Source organism: Phalangium opilio, unplaced genomic scaffold (genome assembly GCF_054372755.1).
Source record: "Phalangium opilio isolate 3A_F unplaced genomic scaffold, DU_Popi_V2 ptg000025l_1, whole genome shotgun sequence".
In the NCBI taxonomy this organism is placed as follows: Eukaryota; Metazoa; Arthropoda; class Arachnida; order Opiliones; family Phalangiidae; genus Phalangium; species Phalangium opilio.
The window spans coordinates 135167-153452 of record NW_028324156.1 but is presented as its reverse complement, the minus strand read 5'-3'; the positions used below and the strand labels follow the sequence as shown (position 1 = coordinate 153452).

The 18286-nt window shown below is 34.5% G+C and overlaps 5 protein-coding genes across 6 annotated transcripts; 2 read left to right on the top strand and 3 right to left on the bottom strand.

Moving 5' to 3' along the window:
• The first annotated feature begins 56 nt into the window (after positions 1-56).
• Positions 57-4515, top strand: LOC149691560 (ankyrin repeat and BTB/POZ domain-containing protein 1-like). Of its 2 annotated transcripts, none has more exons than XM_089868880.1 (11): positions 57-188; positions 272-891; positions 963-1025; positions 1099-1154; positions 1212-1356; positions 1418-1626; positions 1710-1826; positions 1900-2027; positions 2107-2190; positions 3571-3738; positions 3812-4515. In XM_089868880.1, exons 2-11 carry the CDS (start codon positions 836-838, stop codon positions 4217-4219), a joined length of 1434 nt encoding a protein of 477 aa, XP_089725006.1. In that variant the 5' UTR covers positions 57-188; positions 272-835; the 3' UTR covers positions 4220-4515. The 2 variants fall into 2 exon arrangements, with proteins under 2 accessions (XP_089725006.1, XP_089725007.1); XM_089868881.1 differs by having other exon boundaries at positions 180-207.
• Positions 4271-12299, bottom strand: LOC149691559 (putative RNA helicase mov-10-B.1). Its single transcript, XM_089868878.1, has 14 exons — positions 12152-12299; positions 11530-11740; positions 11219-11463; positions 10904-11144; positions 9568-9729; positions 9183-9497; positions 8926-9111; positions 7839-7986; positions 7579-7752; positions 7248-7502; positions 6946-7179; positions 5443-5865; positions 5287-5375; positions 4271-4974 (listed from the first exon to the last, which is right to left on the bottom strand). Exons 2-14 carry the CDS (start codon positions 11733-11735, stop codon positions 4782-4784), a joined length of 2871 nt encoding a protein of 956 aa, XP_089725004.1. The 5' UTR covers positions 11736-11740; positions 12152-12299; the 3' UTR covers positions 4271-4781.
• A 43-nt stretch (positions 12300-12342) lies between these two features.
• mRF1 (mitochondrial translation release factor 1) lies at positions 12343-14716 on the top strand. The gene is made up of 4 exons (XM_089868882.1): positions 12343-12882; positions 12946-13049; positions 13114-13461; positions 14214-14716. The coding sequence occupies exons 1-4, from the start codon at positions 12486-12488 to the stop codon at positions 14679-14681; spliced, it is 1317 nt and encodes a 438-aa protein (XP_089725008.1). The 5' UTR covers positions 12343-12485; the 3' UTR covers positions 14682-14716.
• Positions 14702-15881, bottom strand: RpL12 (ribosomal protein L12). The gene is made up of 5 exons (XM_089868885.1): positions 15724-15881; positions 15355-15428; positions 15096-15276; positions 14825-15024; positions 14702-14755 (listed from the first exon to the last, which is right to left on the bottom strand). Exons 1-5 carry the CDS (start codon positions 15758-15760, stop codon positions 14750-14752), a joined length of 498 nt encoding a protein of 165 aa, XP_089725011.1. The 5' UTR covers positions 15761-15881; the 3' UTR covers positions 14702-14749.
• Positions 15882-16295: 414 nt separating this feature from the next.
• Dus4 (Dihydrouridine synthase 4) lies at positions 16296-17950 on the bottom strand. The gene is made up of 7 exons (XM_089868876.1): positions 17732-17950; positions 17525-17646; positions 17386-17461; positions 17270-17311; positions 16928-17068; positions 16646-16854; positions 16296-16567 (listed from the first exon to the last, which is right to left on the bottom strand). The coding sequence occupies exons 1-7, from the start codon at positions 17815-17817 to the stop codon at positions 16314-16316; spliced, it is 930 nt and encodes a 309-aa protein (XP_089725002.1). The 5' UTR covers positions 17818-17950; the 3' UTR covers positions 16296-16313.
• Positions 17951-18286: the final 336 nt, after the last annotated feature.

Genomic DNA, 18286 nt, shown 5'->3' with positions numbered 1-18286 from the left:
TTTTATTATTCAATATCCGGCGTCATACTGACGTCATGTAAAAAAAATTATTAATTTCTCAATAAAAATAAATGAGTTTAATCAATTCACATTTGGCCAACTGTTACGGTACAGCCGTAGGCCAAAAATAGGTCTAATTTGCGTATAAGCCTACAAAGGGGAAAACCACATGGAGAGGGGTAGCGTGGGTAGGTTGCCATTTTGTTTGTAGGCATTTTTTCTTCCAAGACCCTATTTATTTGATATATATTTTAGTTTTTTACAAATTCAGATCAGATTCGAAGGTATCCTCATTTAAATATATCGGATATCCGTTCTCTAAATCATCACTTCTGATTGTTTTGACAAGGCCTGGGAACAATCATAATTCTTAACCCTAATTAGGGTTAAAAATTTTGTATTACTCGTCTTTCGTCACTTTGAGGAAAACAACTAAGGTTCTCAACCCAATCAGATAAGATCATTTTGTGTAGTTGTTTGAAGAATAGTGTAAACCTAAACTAAACCTAACTATCTTAAATCCTATTTTATTACCCCCAACCCACTAAATTAATGAAGAAAAACCCCTTACATCCTCAAGCTAAACTACCCAACATCCTACCTACCCTAAGACCACCCAGAAAATGGCGCTAACTGATAAGCAGAAGCCTTTTAAAGGGACAGTTTTGGCCAACGTAGCGACATCTATCATTAGAGAAATCTCAAACGTGATTGGTCGAATTTCTGTAGTCGCGTATAAGGTCAAAACGTGGACTGAATCATGTGACCTTCCCCCTTTATGTACCAAAACAGTTTTGTTTACTTTTTGGAAAGCAAATAATTTAGCGTAATTATTATGGATTTAAATGAATTATTTTTAAGTTGTAAGAAAGGAGATTTGGAGAAAATAAAGTATGAATTTGAATTATCGATTATTCTGATTGGGAATTTACTATAAAAAATTAAAAATCCGTTTTAATAAGGTTCCTAATCACCCAAAAAGAAGTTGAACTGAATGTTCGAGATAATTGGGATAGTACACCTCTGTAATTAATCAATTAACCTAATTAAAAATTAAACTATAAAATATATTCTACTAATAATTGCTCTAAATCTCAGCTACTACGCCTGCCTTTGTGGTCACATTGAAGTAGTTCAATATTTATTGGAAAATGGTATAGCAACTCTAAAAATAGTTAACATAAAATGACAACTAATAGGTGTTAGTTTAGGCGCGCGTTGCGAAGCTAATACTTTCGATGGGGAAAGATGTTTCTATGGGGCCCTAACAAATGATATCAGGAACCTCTTATGGAATTTTAAAGTTGTTAGTTCTCAAACTATCAGGAGGGATTTTTATGAAGAATTTCTTAGAAAGTAAATTATTACTCAATTAATCAATCTGATATACTTAATTAATTAATTAAACATATTATAGACTCTATGAGCAAGGAGATTACAGTGATATTCAATTTATAGTCGAAGGAAATCCCATACAAGCTCACAAATGTATCTTAGCAGCAAGATCCCCGTATTTCCGAGAGCAATTTAATGGAAAATGGAAAACTAAAGATGTGGTTATGATTAGCAACTCTGTGATAACTTATCACGCTTTTATGGCGGTTGTTATGCAATATTTATATACTGGTGTGTTTAAAAATTGTGTTTGTCCAAAATAAAGCAGAAATAGAATTATATATATAAAAGTTTTACGTTATTTTCAATGATAGGTAGACTAGAAACACCGTTGGATAAAGTAGAAGATTGTATAATAGTTGCCAAACAATGCCAGCTACATAATTTAATTGATCAAATTGAATTAACTAGAGAAAAAGTTGAATCATTTGGTATCTAATTAGAAATCTAACTTAATACTTAATAGTTAAGAAACATTTAGGTCTAAAAATAGGTCTATTTCAGTGTGTTCAAAACCGGGAATGAATGTTAAGACTTTACTGATTGAAAATGATGAATGTAACGAGACATTGAGAAGAGATTTTGCTAAACTTGCCTGGCAATGTTTGCCACCTGAACTAAGCAACTTACGCGTAAAACTTATTAGTTATTACTTTATTAGGCAGTAATTGCATAAATAATTTAAATTTTGCCTTTCTTCTTTCAACATAGTTGGAATCTATGGATGGTTCTTCCCAAAACCAATTTTCCGATGTTTGTTTTTGCATTGAAGGTTTTAGGTTCTTATGCCACAAAGTAATAAGCAAACACGGTGTTTTAATCAGGGTTCATACAAACCTGGAAAACAGGGAAAACCTGGAATAATCAGGGAAATAAATAGTTGACAAAAACCTCAGGGAAAACTCAGGGAAATTTAGAATTTTTAGTAAAATTCAGGGAAATTTGCGTCAAACAGGGAGGCCGGCAAAATGTTCATAAACATCCCCTCCATGGGATTAACATTACACTAAACTTTGAAGGCTCAAAACTGCGGTTATATTAGAGATACGGGGATGTCCTTTGATTATGTAATTGTCTTATTTGTCCCCCATCCAACCATACTAAAAACTTAGGGCTACGACAAACAGGGGCCGAGTAATTAAGCAAAATGTCCATAAACATCCCCTCCATAGGATTAACATTACACCCAACTTTGGAGGCTCGTAACTCTGGTTGTATTAGAGATACGGGGATGTCCTTTGATTATGTTATAGTCCAATTTGTCCCCCATCCAACCATACTAAAAACGTAGGGCTACGACAAACAGGGGCCGAGTAATTAAGCAAAATGTCCATAAACATCCCCTCCATAGGATTAACATTACACCCAACTTTGGAGGCTCGTAACTCTGGTTGTATTAGAGATACGGGGATGTCCTTTGATTATGTTATAGTCCAATTTGTCCCCCATCCAACCATACTAAAAACGTAGGGCTACGACAAACAGGGGCCGAGTAATTAAGCAAAATGTCCATAAACATCCCCTCCATAGGATTAACATTACACCCAACTTTGGAGGCTCGTAACTCTGGTTGTATTAGAGATACGGGGATGTCCTTTGATTATGTTATAGTCCAATTTGTCCCCCATCCAACCATACTAAAAACGTAGGGCTACGACAAACAGGGGCCGAGTAATTAAGCAAAATGTTCATAAACATACCCTCCATAGGATTAACATTACACCCAACTTTGGAGGCTCGTAACTCTGGTTGTATTAGAGATACGGGGATGTCCTTTGATTATGTTATAGTCCAATTTGTCCCCCATCCAACCATACTAAAAACGTAGGGCTATGACAAACAGGGGCCGAGTAATTAAGCAAATTGTTCATAAACATCCCCTCCATAGGATTAACATTACACTAAACTTTGAAGGCTCATAACTCTGGTTATCTTAGAGATACGGGGATGTCCTTTGATTATGTAATTGTCCTATTTACCCCCCCCCCCTCCTTCGTTAACATTTGCTCCATAGGATACATACTCCATATACGGGAAAATCTGGAAAATTCAGGGAAGTATATGGGGAAAAACCTCAGGGAAATTTGTTTTCCAAAAGTTGTATGAACCCTGTAAATTAAACTCAGTTGAATTAATAATAAATAATTCAATTCTCTTCCAAAAAAACAAAACAAGGCATTCTATTGTGGTCAGAGCGATTTCTTTAAAGGCCTTTTAGCTGACCACTTTTCAGAGTTTTCTGATAGAAAACTTGGGGGTATCATACCTGAATTTCAATTATGCGATATAACCATTGATACTTTTACCAAACTTCATATGTACGTCTACCAAAACTCCACAGAGGTATAAACTAAACTAAGCTTATAAATTAGTTTCCTTTTAATAAAAGTAACAAAAGGATCATAAATTATTTTAGTTATCTTCCAGCAATGTTTTTGATATCATGTGTGTAGCTGATTTGTATCTCTTACAAGGACTTAAACGTTACTGCGCAAATTTCTTAGGAACTCAACTAGAAATTGGCAACGTGATTGAGATAATAAAAACTTCTAGATTAATGGATCTCCCGCGATTAGAGGAGCAATGCGCAAAGTTTATAATGAAAAACCTCGATGCTATGCTTGATAACGAGGATTTTCATAAATTAATCTTAGAGGATGCTAAAGATGTTAAAGAAAGACAGGAAACCGATAGTATCACCGTGATAGATGATATACGTTATCATATAACTAATAATATGCAAACATTTGAATCTATAAGCGAAGCGAATGCTAAATTAATGTTAATTGAAGAATTGTTGCATAAAATAGGTTTGGATGCCTAATGTTAATAAATATTTATATTACTGTTGTGTTGAATAAATCTATTTTTATCATTAAACTTTGTGGTTGGTAAATTTATTGTTTGTTTGTTTCTTACAAATCTTACATATCTTAAAGTTTAAAAAAATTTAAAGGAAAATTAATAATACTTAATTATTTTAACTCTAAAACGAGTTAAAATAATTAAAATATTAATTTTTCCACTTTTTAAATTGAAAATTTTATTTTCTTTTCTTTACAAGTTTCGTCTTGAACTTTAATACTTATTTATCATTGGCTAATATCACAGTCACTTTTTTTTTTAAAAAAAATAATTAAATTTAGAGATTTTACATGGAACTTCAAAAAAAATGACATAATCGTGACATTTGCCGGAAATGTGTTGTTGGTAATTAATTAATTAACAATTAACTAATTAGTCAGGGAAAAAATTGTATGCCAAAAAATTTAAAAAAGAAATAATAATAATATAAAAAACGAAGTGGTCCTTAATTTTTGGAAATATTTGTCGTAAATAATTTTTTTTGGTCTAAAGCTTCAAGAGATATTTACCGAAACTTGAAATTAAAAGTCGTGTCTCCATTGTGGGTCCTCTTGCTGAGCTTTTTGGCTTATTTCTTGTTCGTCTGGCATAGTTAGACTAGTAGGAAGTAGACACATTGACTTCATTCTTTCAATAACATCGGCAATTTCATTTTCAGGAGGTTCGTACAAGGAGCCAACGTAACTTCCCTCTTTCCAGCAATACATTAGAAGTCTATTTTAAAAATTTTAATTTAATATACATTAAATTAATTAAAATTAATTTAATTTTAATTAGCCTTATTCCTGATCAGCGCCATCTACCCATAGCGGTGACTTTGAGAACTACTGTAAGCGGCAAGCCAATCAGATGTCGCTAAAATCTGGTGACGTCATTTTTGGTAAGACCCGAGAGTGCCAGTCAGTGACGTCACCAGATTTTAGCGACATCTGATTGGCTTGCCGCTTACAGTAGTTCTCAAAGTCGCCGCTATGAGTAGGTGGCGCTGATAAGGAATAAGGCTAATTAACACTAAGCTTAGCTTACTCCTTCCAATGTTTGTCGAGAGAAAGTAATTTAGGGTTACCAATAACAATTAAAAGTGATTTAGCTCGAGTTATTGAAACATTAAACCTCTGAAAAGTGTGAAGTAAACATTTTAATTACGGTTGCAAATATATTAATTAATTAATTAATAATTACCTTTGGATTTTTGACAAATCCAAGTTTAAATTTCGCGTCATATTGCATTAAATCAGGGTTTGATCGAACAGTGCTGATAATAATGACTCTTCTTTCTTGTCCTTGAAATTCGTCAACTGATCCAACACTTACGTTGCCATAACCCTTATTCCCCAATAGATTCTTGATTTTAAGAACTTGTTGCCGATAGGGAGTTATAATTCCAATGTGTTTTTGATCTATTTTTATGCCACGATTCCTGGCTTCTAATAGTTTCTTAACGTAAGTTAAAACAATTGAAACTTCTTCAGCATTGAAGTAAGAAGGGCTCCTTTCTTCCCTCAAGTCTCTTCCATAAACTCCGTGGAATAAAATTGGGAAATCTTGATTGGTTAGACCTTCCCAATGACAGAGAGATTCTCTTTCTAGTTTATCAGCAAAGACCTGGGAATGTTCACCCGAAAATTTTGAGTAAAGTCATGAATGAATGAAGTTGTATATTTCGGGCTCATACAACTTTTGGAAAACCGATTTCCCTGGTTTAGGGAAATAACTCAAATTGGGTTTTCCCCCCAATATATTTTCCTGATATTTCCAGGTTCTTCCCTATACATTTCCAGGTTTCCCCCCAATATATTTTCCTGATATTTCCAGGCTTTCCCCCTATATATTTCCCTGACATTTCCAGGTTTCCCCCAATATATTTCCCTGCCATTTCCAGGTTTTCCCCCAATATATTTCCCTGCCATTTCCAGGTTTTCCCCCCAATATATTTCCCTGATAATTGCAGGTTTTCCCCCAATATATTTAACTGATATTTCCAGGTTTTCCCTCAATAGATATCCCTGACATTTCCAGGTTTTCCCCCAATATATTTCCCTGCCATTTCCAGGTTTTCCCCCAATATATTTAACTGATATTTCCAGGTTTTCCCTCAATAGATATCCCTGACATTTCCAGGTTTTCCCCCAATAGATATCCCTGACATTTCCAGGTTTTCCCCCAATATATTTCCCTGACATTTCCAGGTTTTCCCCCAATATATTTCCCTGATAATTGCAGGTTTTCCCCCAATATATTTAACTGATATTTCCAGGTTTTCCCTCAATAGATATCCCAGACATTTCCAGGTTTTCCCCCAATATATTTCCGACATTTCCAGGTTTTCCCTCAATAGATATCCCAGACATTTCCAGGTTTTCCCCCAATATATTTCCGACATTTCCAGGTTTTTCCCCGACATATTTCCCTGACATTTCCAGGTTTTTTTCCATGATACTTCCAGGTGTAATTCCACCTATTAACTGCAGGAGTGGTTTTTTGAAGTAATAACCCCTTCAGGGCAAACTTATTCAAGCTTTCCCTGAATTTTACTAACCATTATTTAAATTTCCTTAGTTTTCCCTGAACTTTTAGTCAACACTTTATTTCCCATAGTTTTCCCTGAACTTTTAGTCAACAATTCATATCCCTGACATTTACAGAGATTCTCCAGATTTTGTATGAACCCTGTAACTGTCTTACCTCCAAGTCGGAATCATAGAATAATCTACTTGGGAGATTCACGATAACAGGATGACTTCTATAATTCCTAACCAAACGAGTAAGAACTCGAGGATCAAATCTACCATTAACTCTTTCGTATATTTCGCAAGTTGTCATAAATCTTTCCAAAAGGGACATTCCAAGATGGTACCTCTCGGCAACTTTACAACGAATAACTGGTCCCAATTGCAAAGGATCTCCAGCTAAAACCAGCTATAATTAAATGTTAATTAAACAAACTGAAACTAATTAGTATCATTTAGTTAATTATTATCCTCCACCTGTCCACCGAATCCTTTACTTCCCGGTTTCCTACAAGTCAAAAGTCCAGCAACAGGTATCAGGGTCTCTGGTTCAAGACCATGACCAGCTTCGTCAATAAAAACATGCGTAAAATGATCTTCCGGGATTCCGCTTGTAACAATCTTCGAGGCGTTAGTCAAAGTTGAGATAACAATGCGATAAGACATAAGTTTTTCTCTGACAGGAGTGAAGAAACAATCATCAGCTCGATCGTAATTAGAACAATTAGAGTCCTATTCAAAATGTGTTCGTAAAAATGAAGGAAATTCGGTTTTTTTCTTCAAAAGTTTAAAATTACAAGTTTTAAACCTTAATTTTTTGAGGAACTTTCTTCCATTCGCGACTATAAGCGTAAAGTCTTAGAATTTGCGAAGGATTTACGTGTTCTAACAATCTTTCAGTGATCAAGTCGCACGCGCTGTTCGATGGAGTTGATACTAAAATGTATGATTTTCTACCGAAAGTACTTTGAAACTTCCAAACCTAAAAGAATTAATTAATTAATTAATTAAGAATGGAATTAATTGAGAAATTACGACGGAAAAACGGGTGTTAATTTAGAAACTAACTTGTTTGATAGCTTCAACAATAGTGACTGTTTTGCCAGTACCGGGTGGACCATGGACCAAATAAGGAGCCGGTAAGGAAGATCCGGCTACAATATGTTTAACCGCAGTCAATTGTTCAGGATTCCCTTCAATACTTCGATTGTAAACACTAATAAACACATAAATTAAATTGATTCAAGAAAATAACTATAAAAGTTGCATTTTTAATTTTGTATTTTCTAACAGGGTCCATATAACTTATGGAAAACCGATTTCCCTGATATTTCCAGGTGCAAGGCCACCTAATAACTGAAGGAGTGATTTTATTGGAGAAATAATAAGGTGTTATTTTTAGCTGGAGCAACCTCTTCAGGGCAAACTTACTCAAACCCGTGAATTTCTGTGAATTTTACTAAAAATTATAAATTTTCCCGAGTTTTCCCTACATTTAAATGAAATTTCAAATTTCCCTGAGTTTTCCATGAATTTTATTAAAAATTGTAAATTTTCCCAAGTTCTCCCTGAATTTTACTAAAACCTATAAATTTCCCAGATTTTTCCCTGAATTTTTAGTTAACCATTAATTTCCTGAGTTTTCCATGAATTTTATTAAAAATTGTAAATTTTCCCAAGTTCTCCCTGAATTTTACTAAAACCTATAAATTTCCCAGATTTTTCCCTGAATTTTTAGTTAACCATTAATTTCCTGAGTTTTCCATGAATTTTATTAAAAATTGTAAATTTTCCCAAGTTCTCCCTGAATTTTACTAAAACCTATAAATTTCCCAGATTTTTCCCTGAATTTTACTAAAACCTATAAATTTCCCAGATTTTTCCCTGAATTTTTAGTTAACCATTAATTTCCTGAGTTTTCCATGAATTTTATTAAAAATTGTAAATTTCCGTGTTTCCCATCAATTTTACTGAAACTCATAAATTTCCCTGAGTTTTCCATCAATTTTACTAAAACTTATACATTTTCCTGATTTTTTAGTTAACCATTAATTTTCCGACTTTACCCTGAATTCTTAGTTAAAAATTTATTTCCCTGAAATTTCCAGGTTCATATGAACCCTGTCTATGGAAGGTTGACCGGGCTTATACTTACATTAATCTTTCAGTCGGGTTAAAAAGAGTAGGACAAGTGGCGGCATCGTCCCATGTTGGAAAGAGCATATATTTAATTTGATCATCAGTTAACATATCCAATGAACGATGCATAGAATACAACGGATTGTGATTGTAAGTGAATCTAACATCAAACTGAAGTCCATTCACGAATCTCGCGGCTAAACTAAAAGAAATTAAAATTAATTAACATTAGAGTCTCCAAACTAATCAAACACACGAGTTTATAATAATTACTTTTGACTCAAACCAAGATGCACTTTAGTGTCTTGTATTTCATGAACGTAACCTCGGTATTCAACATCATTTCCTAAAAGTTTATCATCTACGCGTCTAACGTAGATTTGATCGCCCATAACAACCGAAGGACGTTTTTCAGAAAGTCCCGGGACAATTAAGGACAAAAGTTTGGAACTTTTTCCCTGAAACAACTTAACGGAATGCATATCATATTTTCTGATATCAAAATCCATTTGAACCTCTTCAAAATTCAAAAGAAATCTAAAGTATTTATTATAGTTTTCCATATCTAGTCCCGACTTTAAAAGGTCCCTAAAAAGTAATTAAACCAAACCAAATTAAGGAATCAGTATTTAAAACTATTAAAAGTAATTAGTATTACAAAATGGTCTTCGCTAATGGATTTCTTTTGTCTTTAACAATAGCCGGAATATGATTTCCATAAGTTTTTTGAATTTCTATGATGGCTTCTCTCAAAAGAATTGGAATAGTAACTTTTTTTAGTTCAACTACTTGAGTTTGGTTTGCATGGTTAGTTGATACTCTAAAAATTAGTTTTTCCGTTAAAAATTTCTATTTTAAAGGGAAAGTTAGGCAACACCTTAAAAGAACGGACTTTTTCTAAATATAAAAGGAATTAAACATTGAAGAAATAAATATTAAAAGGCTATTAGCATATAATTATTCTTAGAAACGAGGACTCTATTGCTTTAGAGGCGTCTGCTAAACCGAACCCACAAGGGATTGGTTGGTTCAACCAATCCAGTAAGGGTAAGGGATTCTGACTAGCAGACGCCACTAAAACAATGGCGGATGGCGCAATAGTCAGCGTTTTTGAGACTAATTAAATGCTAATAATTATGTAATAAGAGATAATTTACATTCTTTAATATTTTGAATTCTCTTTTATATTTAAAAAGAATAATAAATAAATCATCTCTTATTACAAAATAATTCTCATTTAATTAGGCTTAAAAACTATCAAGGACTATTGCGCCATCCGCCATTGTTTTAGTGGCGTCTGCTAAATCGAACCTATTATTCTGCCCCTTACTTCTCTCAGCCTATGAGAACTCAATCCCATAGTTAGTGGCGTCTGCTAGCCAGAACCTCTTCCTCCGCCCCTTACTTCTCTCAGCCTATGAGAACTCAATCCCATAGTTAGTGGCGTCTGCTAGCCAGAACCTCTTCCTACGCCCCTTACTTCTCTCAGCCTATGAGAACTCAATCCCATAGTTAGTGGCGTCTGCTAGCCAGAACCTCTTCCTACGCCCCTTACTTCTCTCAGCCTATGAGAACTCAATCCCATAGTTAGTGGCGTCTGCTAGCCAGAACCTCTTCCTCCGCCCCTTACTTCTCTCAGCCTATGAGAACTCAACCAATCCCATAGTTAGTGGCGTCTGCTAGCCAGAACCTCTTCCTCCGCCCCTTACTTCTCTCAGCCTATGAGAACTCAACCAATCCCATAGTTAGTGGCGTCTGCTAGCCAGAACCTCTTCCTCCGCCCCTTACTTCTCTCAGCCTATGAGAACTCAACCAAACCAATCCCATAGGGGCATGAGGTTCTGACTAGCAGACGCCACTAACCCAATGGCGGATGGCGCGGTAGTCCATGTTTTTAAAACTAATTAATTTTTTTAATAGGTTTCCTTTTATATTTAGATAAATGCTATGCTGCCTGAAATTTTCCTTTAAAATTACTAGAAATAATATAATACCTAGGAGGTTTAAATCCATCAATTATTTTAGAAGCTGGGGGTAATCTTTCTTCCGGATTAGAAGGATCGTAAAAAACTTCAGGTTGCAATGCTTCGACAGTGGCGTCTCTACATTGCAACTCAATATATCGAACAATGTAAAATAGCTCATTATTTTCCCTCGTAAACATGAATGCCATTGGTGCTAAGTACATTCCAACATCTTTGATTTGAAACTCTAACTGAACTTGATATTTGGCACCTAAGTTTAAAATTAATCGTTTTTTTCTCGTAAACTCGGGGTTTAAAATAGAATAATAAGTAGAAATTAATTACCAATAGGCAATTTAACTACGGTGCTCCCTAAATAAACATCTCGTTTATCGTAGACATGATGCAAACAAGGCATTTTTGTTAAAAATTCGTAACGTGTCAAACTGACAACTTCTTCGGTACTTTGTATGCATATAGTTAAGTTACACGTTGTGCCTGGCTTAACAGGTACTACAAGAGCGGGTATGCAACAACGATATTCCAAACAACTAACAATAACCCCATTTTTATCCTCAAGTAAGACACTCCTGAGAAAAATAACAATTAGATGAACTTTTTCCACATCTCTAGGGGTATGGTATCACAGCCCATACTTATTCTTATCCAAGGAAAATTTCAGGTAATTGACACAATGAGTACTGGTGGTTTTATGCTCCTCAAATTTGGCCAAGTCATCAAATTCAAGATTACATAGGCCACAGTTTGTTTCATTTGCTTTCGATGTTCCAGGGTCATTTTTACTTTTGCTTCTAAGTCTACTAGTTGACCTTGATTTTCTTATTTTTGTACTTGTTGACATTTTAACTAAAACAACCCCCACACTTATTTAACAATAACATTAAACATTTATCTTTATTCTTTTCCAGGGTTCGTAGGAAATTTTTACATTCAAAATCTCTGACTTTTCCAGGTTATCCCTGACCAAATTTTCGCAAACAAAATCCCTGACATATCCCTGACTTTTTAGGAAAAACTTTTAAATCCCTGACTTTTTAGGAAAAACTTTTAAATCCCTGACTTTTTAGGAAAAACTTTTAAATCCCTGACTTTTTAGGAAAAACTTTTAAATCCCTGACTTATTCCCCTATTTTCCATATCCCTGACTTTTCCAGGTTATCCAGGTTCCATACGAACCCTGTTTTCCCTAAGCCTAACTTAAGATACAGCTACAAGAACAAGAGGAGTCATAAAAAGAGAAATTAATAATTATAATACCTGCATCCAAGAATGTAAATTTTGGTTTGATGACGGTACTTTCGGTAACGAACGACCAATTTAACTAAAAGTAAAACTAAAACATACGGATAATAAGATAATTTATCATCCCTCCCGCACAGGCAGGCACAGGTGACGTACTCTGAATCACGAAACCCGCCAAACAAACAAAACAAATTTAACAAGTATGATTGTAGAGGGTTTTCTACTATAATATACCACTATATAGGATGATTGCGTAATCTAAGTTGGAAATGGCTTTATGCAGTTCATCCTACCATGATAGTATTAAATACACTACGGACTTCAGAAGACGTACCAAGGCTTAATAGACATGCTTTTAAGGCGGATTTTTTCAAATTCCAATAATTTTGGTATATTTTTCAAATTATATCATAGTAATTTTACGTTATTAAAACCTAAAATTAACCAAATTACTGCCCGGAATGTTACAAACAACATTTTTTCACATAATTTATGCGCAATTTCAAAGAAAAACCTTTCAACTAGTGTAAAATCAAACCATAATGAAAAGATTAACTTGCCTTGTAATAGCGATAAATTAGAATTATATTTAAATTCCTTAAGTGCCGAATATCAAGAACTATTAAAAAGTCCACCCGATAAAGCCGCCATCCAAAGAATTAATTTTTTAGAGCCAGTTTTAAAAATATGGGAACTTGTTAAAAGGGCAAATCAAGATATACTTCAACTAGAAAAACTGATTAGCGGTAATTTTAATGTTAATTCTCGGAAGTTATAGCGAACATTTCAACTTGATATAATTATTTCAGAATTAACAAATGAAACTTCTCAAAAATCTGATAATGAGATGCTTAAAATGGCAAATGAAGATATGGAAAATCTATTAACAATAGTTGAAAACAGTTATCTCGATGTGAGATAAGATTTGAAATATTTCTAAACAAGCAAACCCAAACTAATTAATGACGTTTTTGTAGTTAATTAACTCGATTGTACCTCCAGAGAAAATAGACGATATGGACATAATTATAGAACTAACCGCTGGAGTTGGTGGTCAAGAAGCTATGCTATTCACCCAAGAAATGACAAACATGTACCAAAACTTTGCACAATTTAAGGGCTGGCGTTGTGAGACTTTGGACTATGATACAACTGACCTTGGAGGGGTTAGACACGCGACATTAAGCATCTGTGGTCACTTAGCTTGCAAATACATGAAATATGAAGGAGGGGTTCATAGAGTTCAACGTGTCCCCAAAACTGAGAAATCTGGAAGAATTCACACTAGTACCATGACAATAGCTGTTTTACCTCAACCCACAGATGTAAATAACAGGGTTCATACAACTTTTGGAAAACACATTTCCCTGATTTTTTCCCCCATTTCCCAGGTCCCCCCCTCAAGTTTTCCATGTTTTTTCCCATATATTTCCCAAAGTTTTCCATGTTTTTTCCCATATATTTCCCAGAGTTTTCCATGTTTTTTCCCAGAGTTATCCATGTTTTTTCCCATATATTTCCCAGAGTTTTCCATGTTTTTCCCAGAGTTATCCATGTTTTTTCCCATATATTTCCCAGAGTTTTCCATGTTTTTCCCAGAGTTTTCCATGTTTTTTCCCAGAGTTTTCCATGTTTTTTCCCAGAGTTTTCCATGTTTTTTCCCAGAGTTTTCCATGTTTTTTCCCATATATTTCCCAGTTTTCCTTGTTTTTTCCCATATATTTCCCTGAGTTTTCCAGGTGTTTTTTTCCCATATATATCCCTGAGTTTTCCATGTTTTTTCCCATATATTTCCTTAAGCTTTCCATGTTTTTTCCCAGAGTTTTCCAGGCGTTTTTCCCATATATTTCCCAGAGTTTTTCTCATGTATGTAGTAATAACATGGGGAGTGATTTTTCATAGTTGAAGCCAACCCTTCAGTGCAAACTTACTCAAATTTCCCTGAATTTTACTAAAAATCCCTGTTTTTCCCAAACTATTTATCACCACCCATAAGTTTTCCCAGTATTGTAAGAACCCTGAATAAGAAATCTTAAGACAAATCAAGACATTTAAACTTGTTTTTCCTTTTAATTAGGTCGAAGTTTTCCTTGATCCAAAGGATTTAAAACTAGAAACAATGAGAGCTAGCGGTGCAGGGGGTCAACACGTTAATAAAACTGATAGTGCAGTCAGGATCACTCATATTCCATCTGGATTTGTAGTTCACTGCCAAGTATCTCGTTCCCAACACAGAAATCAAGAAATTGCCAAAACAAAACTAAAGGCAATGTTGTACGACAAACAACTGAATGCGGAGATGAACAAACACATGTCTAATAGAAAACAACAAGTCGGAACTGCGGGAAGATCGGAAAAAGTTAGAACGTACAATTACGTTCAAGACCGTATATCAGATCACCGTTTAAGCAAAAATTACTACAATATCAATGAATTTCTCGCTGGAAATGAATTATTAAATAAATTAATTGAAGATTTGATGACAACGACTAAAATTAAAACCTTAAATGTAATTTTGGATCAAATTAAACCTGATAATTCATGATTAAATAAAAAATAAATTAATTTCGTCAAAAAAAAGGTCTTATTTATTTCTTGTAAATGTACAATAACTTATTCCTGTAAATTATAGAAGAATAAATATGAATTAATTATAATAATTTATAAGAAAATTAATGCCTTAATTACCTCAGGAACATCTAATTCTCCGTTATTGACTTTTACAATCATATCATGTGGGGCATTTCCATCAATCGTGCAACCAACTGATTGGGCAGTTCCCAAAATTTCCTTAACAGTTCCTTCTAAACTCCTAGCCATTGATCTGGGTTTCATAACTCTCGCGATGTTAATTACTTCCTCAAAGGTAATGTTACCATTGTGTTTAACTAAACATAATTAAAATTAATCTAAAATACTTAAAACTTTGAGTCCTTCATTCTTTAGAGAACATATTTACCATGTTTAACCTTCTTCCTGTCTCTCGGTGGCTCTTTTAGGGCCTTAATTATTAAGGAAGCCGCGCTTGGAACAACGCTAATGGTGGCTTGCCTGTTAACAATGGTCAGTTGAACGGTGATCTTCAAACCTTTCCATTCCGCGGTGGCTTTAGCAATGTCATCACCAACTTTCTTTGGAGACTGTTTGGTTGGAAATTGATGTTTTTTTAACCATTCCGCGGTTAATTATATATGTTAATGATCTTAATTAATATTTACCAAACCCAATGGACCGATTTTAGGAGCGAGAGAAGAGGTTGCACCAACTTCACCTCCTACAGCCCTCAAGCAAACTGAAAAACGAGTGAAAACTTGTAAGGCCAAGGCTTAGCAAAATTTCATAACAAATCCATCTAATCTTCATTTTTCACATATTATTTCGGATTATTATGATTAAAATATATATACATATTAAGTATACATCTTTAATAACGCGATATTTATGTATTTAAAGTCAAAATTAAATAAATATTTGAATTTAGAAATATGGGTACGATTTGGTATTATTTTCTCATTGGTATTATTAACTCATTATGTATTCAATTTCAGGGTTAAAAATTATGGTATAAACGTAATTTAAACACTTACCGATTTTAACTTCGGTTGGATCGAATTTTGGTGGCATTTTGTTTAATTATATTTAACTTTTTCGAGTTAAATTTGACCAAAAATGCCAAAAACGCTCGAGTTCGACACGCGTCTCACAGATTGAGAAATCCGGATATGGAAGACGGCAGGGATGCCAGATTGAAAACCTTCAACCCGCCAAAATCAAATTGGAAACAAGCCCAAAAACCCGCCAATCGGTGTTAAGCCCATAACTGCCTAAGATCTAAACTATCCAGCCCAAAAACAAGCCAAAAATTTATCGTGAAAATTTGAAATTATTTTTTTTAGAAATTTTTATGCAAATTCTATACTGAACCATTTCTAAAACGCAAAACAAAAAAAAAAAATCATTTTATTTAATAAGCCCAATTTCCAGCCAACAGCCAACCCTTTTATTTCAAGCCAATATTTTTGAGAAGAAGCCCAATTGGCGGCTTTCCAGCCCAATATGGCAACCCTGGAAGACGGATTAAAACCCAACCGGAAAGAGCTACGTCATTACGCGCCACCTATCATCTTTTTAAAAATTTGGCGGGAAATAAGAAAAAGGCTTAAGATATATCAGATATTTATTCCAAACTTAAAAAATAATTATCTAAATAGTCCATAACAGCCGATTTACTGCTCAAAGTGTTAAAAATTCTCCTTTCTGACTTTGTTAAAATATTTTGGAGCATATAAATCAAATGATGATGAAAACATTGGAATTGAACTCCTAATTCTCCCGAAATCTCTAACCAATCCTTAATGCAAGATAAAGGCGTCGTTTTATGACCCGCAAACATTGCAGGGTTATCTAAAATACCTCTTGCAGCCATTACACCTACAAGAAAGTGCAATAAAATAGGTCATTAGACTCATTACATGAATTAGGCTTAACAATAAGCCTTGGTTAAGTCACCTTTGACTCCTGTAGCTTTTTGAGTGGATTTGGCATCGTCTAGACTAAAAATATCACCATTGGCTATAACAGGAATGCTTAAACTATCTACAATATCTTTTATGGCTTCAGAGTTAACCGGTTCTTTCCTTTGAGAGGGTGTTCTACCATGAACTGTTAAGAACGACAGCCCGACTTTCTCCACTATCCTACACATTTCGACGGTTTTTCTAATAGAATTGTGAATAGATTAATATAAAACGACCTGATAATCATACAGATTATTGAAATTAATTAACCAACTTTGTATCATTGTGTATTCTTATTTTTATGGATATCGTAAAATCATTGTCAGATATGCGATTTCTAGTTTGCAAAACAATATCTCTTAAATGTTCTGGTGTTTTAATCAAACAAGAACCGTATCCTTCTGCCATTGCCCATCTAACCAACAATGACATTTAAAAAACTGCATATTTTTGCCTTCCACCTTATTCCCTTTCGCCAGAAGTTAGGCTTAGCTCGAGTACATATTTTTGGCTTATGTAGCAGACGACAGACGAATTTCTTCCCCTTATTCACCCCCATGAATCCCGAGCTAAGCCTAACTTCCGCGAAAGGGAATAAGTGGATTACTTTCCTTACTTTTGGGGGCAACCACAGTTTAAATCTACTCCACCACAAAAACTATGGGGCATTGAGGAAATAATATGAATATAATTAAATTAAATTTATAATATCCAGAAGAAAATTTAGTTTACGGATAAATAATTTCAGCTGCTGTAGCAAGATCCTCCCCATTATTTGCCGCGAATTGAGCTATCAGAGGCCTATCACCTGTGTGTATATGAGACAAAAATGTTTTACCACATAATTATGGACTTCTGATATAAGATCTACTTGAATTTGTGGAAAATTCATTGGCTCTGGCTTTTTCCGACTGTACAAACGAACTGGATATAATCATAGGTGTAAAAGCCAAATCACAATCGTATTTTCGAACCAGACATCGAAATGGTAGTCTGTACAAAGTGTACAAGTGTCAAATTCAAACAAGAATCACCTAACGTGTCAATGAACTCCCAAAATATGGTTTGAAAAACGTACTTTGAGTATCTAACCATAGGCGCGCATATTTTGACAAGTTTTTCGCCATTTAGAAGCTCTAGGGGTTTTACATAATTAGAAGGCATTTAAAACAACTCGAGAAACCACTTAATTTTTAAAGAGCACGTGGTTCAAGCGAGTTCAGACGACAAAGACTTACGTAATAATATAATGACCATTGAGTTGAAAAATTTACCACTAGAGTAGCCTTTCATCCGCTAGAATATAAGACTAAAATTAACTATTCACGCGCTTGTGGCGCCATCCCGCTGCAACCAAGGGAACTAAAAGAAAAGGCGGGAAATTTGTCGGATTTAAAGAATACATGTATTTATACATTTTCTTATCTAAGCTTCGAGATGGCGACACCATCGCGTGATAAACTTGGTAGCTTACCGTCCGTCCCGATGTTTTCAAAAGTGTCCCACGTACCAAAATAGGCAGGTTAACGCAAACGCCACTCTAGTGGTCATTTTCTCAACTCAATGATAATGACACGTGATCATTTGAAGTATGACGGAAGAGTTTCCCCGCCTGTTGTCATAACAACGGCGT